Here is an 11,957-nt window from a genome sequence, read left to right as displayed (position 1 = left end):
TAATAGTAACAAATTTTAACATATAATTATAATAATAACAAATGAGATATTTTATGTTTTACTGAATTGCAGGAACGGGCAAGAAAGAAGTGAACGTGAAACTAGACGAGGATCAGCTGAAGATTCTGGATGATCTTCCGAGCTCAGCTGTTGAAATGCAGGTGAAGGATAAGGTACAAAATTTCTTGCTACAGAAAATGTTGCACCAAAGTTTGTACGGCCTTTCAGCTTTTCTTTTTTCTATTAGTTCTGGCAAGATGTCTAACTATTGGTTCACTTCATTCTTTGCTATTTTCCTGTTCAAAATTATCATTTATTTTCTAGAAAGAAATTATAATTCTGTTTATCTAGATATGATATAAAAATAAAAACATGGAAATTATGAGAATATTTTGAAAATAAAAGTAACTCGATAATCGGGTAAGAAACTTTTTAATCATAATATGTGTACTTGACACATATCTGAACCAATTTTGAGGCATCTTCCTATAATTATTCTGATTTTAATATAGTTAACTATTTTCATTAGTTATCACTTCTATTGAAAAACGCTTCTGGATTCAAGCTCTCTCAATAATCTGTCAGTTTTTATTCTTTTCATTTTCTTCTTTAAATGTTCTTTGTTCAGCATATGTTTTCAAAATGAAATTCAATATTACATAAATGCCTCATGTATACCGATATCTATTTCTGTGTATTACTGTAACTAGCATGAAGCTAACTCATTTTTTACCATTTCAATTATTAGTATTATTATCAAACTATTCTAACGAAATATAATTTTCTTCCATGTAGGTCTAGTTACAATAATTTAGAATGCACGGCTGCATGTTAGTATTGTTAAATCACACTTGGTGCAATATATTCTAAAAAAATTGGCGGCCAAGATATTATATCTGTTTGCGGTGTGGCATTACCAAGAATCAATATGAATACAATATTAAATTGAAATATTAATTTGTTTATTTAAAAAAGAGTGGAACCTCTACAGACTTTGTTGAATGTGAGATTCGGTCTTGGTGGAATTCACAGTCTTTCCATTTATCAACCAAATATATTAGAATTGTTTTTTTTGTGCTTTTACATACCTCAGAGTTCTAGAAAATCATATTTTTCGTTATCGCCTCAAATAATGTTTCTTGGTTGATGATCCCTTGTATACGGTAATCTAAAGGAATTTTATGAGTTGACTAAGAATATTTAATTTTATTCAGTGATAGATTTCGTTGCCTTGTGATGACAAACTGTATCATACTGGTATGTGAACTAATTTAAGGTAACATAAAGAATATTCCTTTTTTTCGTGTACCATGTTATTATATTTACTGATTTTTTTAAACGTTTCCACATACCTGTTTTACGATATTTCATATTCATTTCAATTGAATTTCATCAATTTAAATTTTTTGTATAGTTTTTGAAGAAACTGAATCGACAAGAACGAGTTGTAGAAGAGGTGAAAATGGTTCTGAAACCGCACTATGCCAAGAAGCACATTGGTAAAGAAGAGTACAAGGAAATACTGAGGAGAGCTGTTCCTAAAGTAAGTTTTTTTCAAGTAGCCACCAATCACAAAATTATTCTATTCTATTCTATTTTACTTTTTATAAAACTCTTTACTAGTCTAGGCAATGCACAAAAAAGGGTATAAAAGGAAAGGTTAGGAAGACAATTTTTGACCCTGTAGTTGAGTTTAGGGTAGTAAGGAGGTAAACATATCAAAAGTCCCTACCCCTACCCACTGTGCTAAGAGGGTGGGGATGGTTCACATGTACCATTTTTTGGTTACTCGCATATAATATATCAAAAACTATGCGTCTTACGGACACAACTTTTCAAACAAAATTGAAGCTCATATAATTTTCTACAACTTTCATCGCAAAACTTTTTCTGTAACCTCTATAGTTTTCAACATATATGCTCTTAAATATGTGACATTTTCTAAAAATACTGCTTCCAATTTTTTGCTATTTTTACTCATATATTTTTTTTAATTGACGGAAAAATTTCATACTGAATATAAGCTCATAGAGCATTGGATTCTCTTGAATTTGATGTATAATCAATAAGTGTAAAATCTTCAGTTTAACAACAACAACAGATCAATTGACAGGGAAATTAAGAGGGAATGTTTGGAACACAATATTTGACTTTGCAGCTTTGTTTGGACTAGTTAGAAGGTTAACATATCAAAAGTCCTCATCCCTACCTCTGTGCTTAAGGGGTGAGGGTGGTTTAAAAGTTGCATTTTTTATATCTGGAACGTTGAGTTGTAGAACATCAAATTATTTTCAATTTGATGAATTATTTCATCATTTTATGCTTTCCATCAATTGAAGCGTTAAGTGGAAGAAGGTTTTAAGTAACATTCTTTTCAAAATCCACTTTTCTTCATGGATGAAGGTGTTAAGTGATAGTATTTCATATACTGTTCCATTTGAACCCATTATTCACTCAGGAAAATAAAAATATTGAATTGATGAAGGTGTTATGTGTACTAATCGGCTAAACAGCTGTAGAATGGAAGAAGGTGTTATTGGCACTTTCTTACACTAGAGTTCATGTCTTTCAATGTCGCTTAACAAGGTCTATAAAATACAGGTTATGACAATTCGTGTTCCTTATGGGGCGGCAATTTTATGGGATCTTTATGGCGGTACATTTGAAAATCCAATTCAATTTGCTTGTAACAAAATTATTCATTTTAAAAACAGCATTCTAGTTCAGATAATATGTCAGTTGAGGTTTTCAATTTTTTAATAATAAATTCAAATTTCAATAATAAATGCTTCAATTATTCATTTATTTATTATTAAAAATTGTTCTTATTCTTGTAACTTAAGCATTATGATTCATAAGGTATTGGGACAAGACAGAAATATGCGAGACAAACTTCAAAAAGATTTTTAAGTTACCGATCTAAAAATCAACAATTCAGTTCCTAGTTGGAATCTAAATATTATTATTATGTTGGAACAATTATTTTACAATCTGAAGCCAAGCAATATCCAATTGAAAAATATTCCAAAAAAAGCTGGTGTGGCGCACTCACATAACTTTCCTTGCCGTTATGAAAATTGATCACCTAGACGCGCATCTCAAGACTACTTATAAACAAAGATCTGAGCCAGCTGGTGACAGGACAATAACGCTGGAGACATACGAGGTCTGCTATTTCTTCATAGTGAATCATTCAATATAATCAACAGTTTGCAATTGGATAATCACATTTTCTCGAATTTCGTGCTTATTTTCAATTTTAGGTGAAAATGTTACTGAACATCAATTGTAGAGATTTTCATGCTCAATCTTTTCCACTTGAAAAGATTCCTACTTTTAAACCACCCTCTTCCCTTAAGAACAAGAGGTAGGGATGAGGACTTTTGATATGTTAACCTTCTAACTAGTCCAAACAAAGCTGCAAAGTCAAATATTGTATTTATAACGGCTGTGACAATCGTTGGGAGATGGGTAAAATGATGAAATAATACATGAAATTGGAAATAATTTAATGCTCTATGAGCTTTGCTCATAATTTAATGCTCTATGAGGATACCCAATCATCGAACTACTATTTTCACAAAATCCTTCTTAGTCAGTGCCTGTCGTGCATGGAATACACTCCCTGTTTCTATCAGGTCTATCGAGAGCCGAGCGAGCTTCAACCTGACTTTAAAAAAACATATTTTGGAACAAATGACTGAAACTGTCCGGCCCTAGAACGATCACATGACAACCATCCCTCACCCATTCCACCAATATAAACCTTTAAACCATGTTATAGAACGAATTTTATATATATATATATAAATATATATATATTATATAAACTCATGTTATTTCAATTATCCACTGCATACTGCTGTATATTACTGAAATTTGATAACCCTGATCTACTTTCAGCCTACTTCATTTTATGAATCAATTTTCTGTTTTTTTTCTCTTCAATATTCATATTGATTAAAACTTTTACAATATTTCCATTAATAAATAAATCCTTAGTTTAAATAACGAAATTAACGTTTTGGTAGAGAGTTAGTGGGGAGGATATTTTTAATATTCTTCCCAAAGAATGGACATTGATATGTCCAAAGCTCCGCCAATTTATGTAGATGCATAACAATATGATTATTATCTATAGTTATTATATTACAAATTGCTTTTTCATATCATATACAGTTCAATAGTTATTTTCTTAGTCTATATTATGTAAATTCATCTATAATTTTGCTGTATTGTAAGCTATTGTATATAAGTGTATAAGCCAGTATATATTGTAATCTACATAAATAAAGTACTAAATCAAATCAAAGCTCATGATTAGCACGGATTTTTTTAATCAAGCGTTGAAAAATTATAAGACCGAGAATGAAAAATTTTGTGTCGGAAGGGGCTTTCTTCAAAATGTGGCCTTCGAGAGCTCATATCTAGAAAACTATAAGAGCTATGAGAAAAATGTTACAGATGAAACTTGTAGCTTCAACTTTGTATCATACAAAAGTTTTCGAAAAAAGCATATTGTTCAAGATAAATGCAAAAAAACCAGTGAGTGAGCAAATACAGGCTCAAAGAATAATGATTTATTGATTATATTAATATCAAATGTGGCTAAGATTGATCAATAGCAAATAGAATGATTTATTGATTTAAAATATGAGTAAGATTGATCAATTTCAATCATTTTTCTAGCAATTTCATAAATTCCCTCAAGTTTCCATAAATTTCCAAAATTTCTTGGCCTCGGAAATATTCCCAAATCATAAGTTCCTTCCCACTGGGAATATTCACGATCCACATCACTAGATAAGGGTGGTTTGAAAGTTGCATTTTTAATTTTTTTGCTTACACATATCTTGTGAACAATGCTTTAAGCTGACATGACTAACCATTAAAAAAAGCTTGATAATTCTCTACAATTTTTGTTCAGTAGAGTTTTGTGATATTCTCAACAGTTATATCCGAAATATTTGCTCTTGAAAAAGTTAAAAAAATTCTTTATTAGGTGGAGTTAGGACTTTTAAGTCCTCTCTACTACTCAACCTCAAACTCAGGTAAAAATCAGGTTCTCATCCATTTTCTTGCTCTTTCAGGACTCATAACTCTCTAACATTGCATCATAAGAATGAATGTCTGTCTATCTCAGGTCTGTGCCTATGCATATCTAAAGCATCAAATTCTTTTCAATTTGATGTATTATTTCCCTATTTCATGTTTTGATTTCATTGTTATAGTAGCTCTAATGTGGGGGGGTGCTATTTTTCGTTTGTCACTCTAGCTATTGTTTCTGAAACAAAGATAGCACGGGATAGTTTGACATCTAGCGCTCTCAAATATCCCACTTGACATTCCTCTGCAGCTCCACTCCATGAAATCTAACCAGTTCAGCAGAACGACATTCATTTCCTATTCCTGAGTAAAGGGTGTATAGCCATCAGTAGTAAACCTGAAAACATTTGCCTTACTTGAATTTAATTTCAAGAAATTACAATTGAACCAGTGACTGAGCCGGTCAAGAAAGGAAACTGCTTTCTGTTTTACTTCACAATCATGTTTGGCTTTAACAATCACAGTAGTATTGTCTGTATAAAGACATAGACTTAGGTCCAAGTCAATGTTATGAGACAGATCATTGATAAAGACGTTGAAAAGTACAGGACCCAGGATTGATCCCTGTGAGACCCCACATACACCACCTTCCCACTTCCCACAGTCAATCTAACTGCTTGAAACCGCCCAGAGAAATATGACCCTAAAGAATTTTCTGTAAATCCGTAAAATTGAATTTTTTTTCAATAACAATAATCCAAGTTCGACATGTCAAAAGCTCGGTACAGGTCACAGAAAAGGCCAATAGCACTCTGTGAACCATCCTAGGCCCTCAACACCGCCGTTACCATAATATCAAAAAATAGCAGATTTAGTTGAGGAACCCTTACGAAAACCGAACTACTTCTTGTGAAGTATGGAATTACTTTCCAAGAATTTGGTAATCTGCACAAGTGCATAATTTTAAAATATTTTTATATTCAAATATTGATTGATGACTTCAAATTTTAATAATGATGATTTTCAAATATTTTTCATAATCTGATTTGAAAAAAATTAAATACAATATGGTAGTATCACATCACGTTCATATTGTTTTCTTTTTCTTTTTTTTTTGAATAGATTTGTCACAATCGTTCTGGCGAAATAAACCCGATGAAGATTCAGTTCCTGGTGGAGGCGTATGTGCGCAAATTCCGTAAAAACACGGGAGCAGAGCGCAGTGGAGCGGGGCCAGGCGGAGCGGCAAAGAAGAAGGGGGGAGGGACGGGTGCAGGAGTCGGGGGCGGGGGCGGTTCTAGCTCCGCTACGGGAGGCGGTGGCGGTGGTGTTCCTCTTTCCATCTCCATTCCTCCCAAACCGAAAATGTAAGTACATATGTACATATATACATACATACACACATTTATAGTACGTATATACATCCAGCGAACGCACAGACACATCACTGTCTACGTTTGCTGATTCCACATATTTCAATATCAATATTTTCATATTATGATTGTGAATCTGTATTCATTGCATGTTTAGAATCTAGTAATAGATAGTATTGAAAACATTTATTTATCTAACGGAATAAAGGTTGCATTAGTAGATATCTACTACCCATGGTATAGGGCAGGGGTCTCCAACCTTTTTTATCCAAGGGCCACATTGTTAATTCTAGGGAGGCTTGGAGGGCCAATAACAAGGTTGAAATTTGACTTGTGGGACCATTTGCTAATATCTCGCAATGGTTGATCGCTGCTTGTTTCCAGCGAATTCTACACTTATTAAGAAATACTCCACTTGGAGTGGCTAGTAAGAGACGAGTACTAAACAGTTGTCAAAAATGCGCATAAATATATATGTTTAAAAATCTGTTGCAATAACTCTCGGCGGGCCGGACAAAATCCATCCGCAGGCCGGATGTGGCCCGCGAGCCATAGGTTGGAGAGCCGTGGTATAGGGCGTTTATGTTGCAAATTTCACTATTAACTGAAGCCGATAGTCCTAGTAGTTCTTTTTCGTGAAGCTATGTGACAGTAGTCGGCTTGAGTAAACAAAAATATGCTTGCAATTTGGAACAAAAACGCCCTATATATACTTTTCCATTCTTTTCTCTTTTGATAGTACATGGTACATCATTACATAGCCTGCCTGTGTAATGCAATTATCACAACCATGTATTTATTAAACAAAGAGATAAGCCTACTTGGGACACTCTGAGTAAATTTTAAACTAAATTAGATAATATACTTCAACTACTGATTTCTCGTTTTTTTCATAAAATTGTAACAATTTCAAAAATCTTTAATATATAATTGTATTGTATCCAAATAAATTCATTTTTGCCAATATATACGAATGATTGGTTAACCAATAATGAATTATAATCTTAATAAGTGTATCAACAGTACAATGAACACAACAAGAAAGAGAAGTGATCATCTTAAGAAGATATATTGATCAATTTATGAGAGAGCCTAGTGTACAGTCTATTTTATTTATATGCTCAATTCTCTTCAACCTTTATGTCTCGCGTACCCGTACCCAATTGATTAATTAAACTTTTCAAATATGTAATTCTCTTTACAGGCAAAAAACACTTTGGAGTTAGAATTGAGTTGACTTTTGGAGTTGACGTAAGTATGCTTCAACATTTATACATTATCTACTTTTTCATTGTCTCCATAGATAGATAAGAATTGATAGATAGACAATTATCTTCATAAACATTATAAATTTCGGAATTTCTCTCAAAAGGTTACACACTATTAACACATTGGCACCTGATATTAAAAAAAGTAATCCTGGTATTGTTAGAATGAGAGCAATGGACTGTATGGTCTTTATTTGTTGATTTGACTAATTAAACTATTATGTTTTTCTCCAGAAAATGAATTACATCAAAGATAGACCAATTCAAATAATCATCACTCACCTTTTTAGCGAATTGTTGAAGTTCATATCAATTAATTGTCAGACTCTTATAGACGTGAGGTGGGATATTTGGCAGGAGTAATACATGCATTTTTAATTCAAAATATTCATTCAATAAATATTGCCCATTCAACTATCCCTCAAATACACTAAAAAATCATTGAAATCAAGATCCCTCACTTACCAGCAAAGTTTATTCAATAGCAAAATAGATTCTCCATATTTGCTTTTTAATTTGAATATATGCATCTCAACCATGATGACTCGTCTTTCCACTTTTTGTTTTCTCGCGACCCGATCCAGGACTGTGAGTCACTACAATTCACCAATAAATAATAGAATGCAAGGACTCTTTAATAGCTTCACTGTTCACCTATCCTATCCTGAACCTTCTGGTTCTCTCATGGAAGGCTTCATAAGGTTTTGAATTATCTTATTTGAGTTGTCTTTGTTAATGGCCACTTGTATTGTACTGTGTTTTTAATAATAAGTTACTTGTTCCTTGAACTTTTTATCATTGACTTCTTGGTATAATGTATTATTATTTGAATCCTTTAACATTTATTGATCGTGATTTTAACAAATCTGTATAAGTTCTCAAATCTTTTTCTAAATTTGATCTGCTATTTCCTCAATATTCTATCTGATTTTTGAATGTAACGCATTCTAAGACTATTCTCTATCTGCGAAGGAGTCAAAATGGGGTAACCTGTTGTCTCCATAAATTATTAAATAATGTAGGTTACCCTAATAATATTGGTATGTGTCTCGTGTGCAGCTCCTCGCTTCCTCTATCTGTGTAGTCTATAAACAATATACAATAGTTATGTTTCCCTTTGAATACTAGATGAAAATTTGAATAATTATTTATAATGACTTAGGTTTACTTTACTGCTAGAACTGCGCTTAAAATACAGCTCTAAAATACATGATTTGGACTAGCAAAGGATGGCGGTCAGACCGCCATATGTATGTTCTCCTGACCGAGAACTACACAACTCAATGCAATTGCAAATATACAGAGTATATTTAGGCATTTGAGACTCATGAGCTATATATTTGTTCGTGTATCTGCCCTGCCATACGCTAAATAAATAAATACAGCTCTGAGTCCATGAGTCTACGGTCACTCATAAATTAATAATTGATAGATTTTTCTCCGAAATTGTAAATTATATACGGTTATAGTAGTTTATGCAACCGTTTCATAAAATAACTAATAAACGATCGAAACTGATTTGTTCCTATATGTTTTTTACAAATTGACTCCGTGTACTACCTTTGACTTTAAGGCTATGAAAATAGATCACTATTATTTTTCAGGTGTCGTATTTAAAGCATGAATCCTTGGCATCGGATAAGAAAGAAACTGGCATTTCCTATGGATGGAGTTTTCAAACAGACTGAACTTTTCTGAATTTATTTGATTCAGTAGTAGTAGTGCAATGAAAGTTTAAACACTAGACGTACGACCACACTAACATTAGATATGTTTATTTCGTGTGTTTATCGTGTAGATAATATTCAGCACAATACCAATTGTAAATTATTATTGATAGATTTCAATATTCTGCCTTTTTCTCGTTGAAAATCAAAACGTTTGAGTAGTTATTCGCTCTAACTTTATTGATTAGTATAACGACTATTATAATTTAACTTTTGTGTTTGGATTGTAAGGTATTGCAATAGCTATTCACATAGAAGGAAGTCAGGGCTAATGAGAAACATTTATGAATAACCTTTCATTTTCACTTTTAAGGAAGCGATAAATATGCTGAAGATACAATCATTCATTTTGATATTCTTAGCTTGTACCTAGCTTTCATTTTCACATGTTAGATTTTTTTGAAATTAGTGTAATGTATCTCATCATTGTTTTAGCTGGGTTTACTGGATGTAATGGAACAATTTTTAAAGCAGTAGTACGACTGTACTGAATATCACTGAGAGCAATTTTATGCGAACAAATTAGCTTCAAATACAGAGAGTTTTAAAAATAGATGTAATTGAAAAACTATTCTAGCTATGTAAATGGAGGAAGAACAAGATATTATAAATTTTGAGTTTTATCAGGACCTCTTATATACTCTATAGGAAGTCCTGGTTTTATGCAACTACAAAATGAATCACAGTATCTTCAGAGATGTTTTATGTAAATTTTACAAATTTCATTCATGATTGAGATGTAGATTATCATCGTTTTCTGTTGTATTTGGAGAAAATATGTGGATAGGAATTTGAGAACTATCAACAATAAAAAGAGCTACAGAACGATGTAATTATATATATCATTACTGAGTCAATTTTGAAAATTTAAACCGATAATATTATGTTTTATATTTATTGTGTTCTTATTTATTATTATGCTAATATCATGTGATACAAAAATAATTTATTGAATGAATATTCTCATTATTTTATAAAATTATATATTGAAAGTTTAGTCGAGCTGAGTAAAATAACTTTCTATAGTAGGCTGTTTCTGATTTAACTCAAATAAGGGTTTATCAATATTACATGATAATTTTACAGAAATTGTAGAATGTAAGATTAGATCTAGGCAGATTGTAAAAATTTGGCTCAGTTCTTGTTATTGTGTTATTTTATATTAGCGGATCTTGAATCATGATAAGTATAATATACTCGTTTTCACAGTTATCAAAGCTTTCAAAATGTAAATGGTTTTAAAACACTGTACATGAGAATAATCCATAACGAAAGAATCATAAGTTAATGATTGTTGAATTATCCATCTTCCGTAAATTGTTCATATCCAATTATTAAAAGGTATGAGCTACATTTTTGTACACGATGTTTATGTTGTTGGAAAATGTTTATATCTAAATAGGATAATTATATCTAATCATCTCTTCATAATCTTTTAAAGTTGAAAAGAGGTAAAACCTCTCTTGATAATAAAATTGTTGGTTTTTATAGTTTTTCAACAAAGTAATTTTTCAAATACTCTAGATTAAAGTTGCATGCGTACTCAAGGTGAACTACTTCCAATTTGAACTAGAATATGTCCAAGTTACAGTGTATGTTTAAACAACAACAGAATCACAAAAAAAAATTATCAAATTTACTCATGATATTTTATTCTTATTGCATTATTTATAAACTATCAATTGAATTGTGTTAATTTTTTTCTGTAGCCTGATGTCAGTTGAACTGTTTCAAAACTCATGATTTGAAAATTAAATTATAGTCATTATCACGTTCTCATATCTCATTTCATTATTGATGGAAAATTTAACCTGATTTCAATTTTGATCACTAGTTTCATATAAAAAATATCATATGAATTAATGAAATCTTCTGAACAAAAAATGTAATTTCAATCTCATCTTATTGGATTCTTTTCGTGTAGCAGTTTTGCATGTAAATTATGATTTTGTCATTTAAATAATGAATCTGTAGTTTCATGTATTTTTTTGTAATAAAACAATATGTCTAAAAAGTTCTAACACTGAAATTTTTCAATTCTTTAAAAAATGTAAGTACAGTATTAATAAGAGATTTTGGTATATTAACCGATCAGTTTATAAAAGTAAGATCTTTTATTTATGATCCTTAGCATAAAATCGAGTATTTTAATAATTTTTTACTCATGTTCAGCGAGAATGGCTTTGGTTGTAGGTACCGTATAATATCTGAAAATTATTTAGATATAACTTACCTAGTTGTAAGAAATATTTATTTATCATTCTCTATCATATGTAAATGTTGAATTATCAATAAAGAGTTTACAAATTCTAGGTTATTGTAGGTATGATTAGTATAATATCATCCTCAATCAACCTTATGGAGAAATCCTTATTAATATCAAATCTATTCCAATTATATCCTTATTAGTCCGGGCGCAAATGTCATTCCGTGTTCATTTTTGGGTAACAACCGTGGAAGATGTCTCAATTTCTTCATTAGGTCTAGCATAATTGTCCAGTTACATGATTTCCTATAATATCCATTTTAAAACTTTTTCTATA

The 11,957-nt window shown here is 31.3% G+C and overlaps 1 protein-coding gene across 1 annotated transcript in view; it reads left to right on the top strand.

Moving 5' to 3' along the window:
• The window catches only part of LOC111045506 (serine/arginine repetitive matrix protein 2-like), a 92,236-nt gene extending 80,510 nt beyond the window's left edge, over window positions 1-11,726 (top strand). The window contains 5 exon segments of the mRNA XM_039432495.1: window positions 73-173; window positions 1,415-1,543; window positions 6,169-6,413; window positions 7,624-7,670; window positions 9,292-11,726. Of these exon segments, the coding sequence (XP_039288429.1) occupies window positions 73-173; window positions 1,415-1,543; window positions 6,169-6,413; window positions 7,624-7,645 (497 nt within the window). The 3' untranslated portion in view covers window positions 7,646-7,670; window positions 9,292-11,726.
• The last annotated feature ends 231 nt before the right edge of the window (window positions 11,727-11,957 follow it).

The sequence above is a fragment of the Nilaparvata lugens genome, chromosome 7, assembly GCF_014356525.2.
Source record: "Nilaparvata lugens isolate BPH chromosome 7, ASM1435652v1, whole genome shotgun sequence".
Classification (NCBI taxonomy): domain Eukaryota; kingdom Metazoa; phylum Arthropoda; class Insecta; order Hemiptera; family Delphacidae; genus Nilaparvata; species Nilaparvata lugens.
The sequence above is the reverse complement of the archived record's forward strand: the minus strand, read 5'-3'. Positions and strand labels throughout refer to the sequence as shown.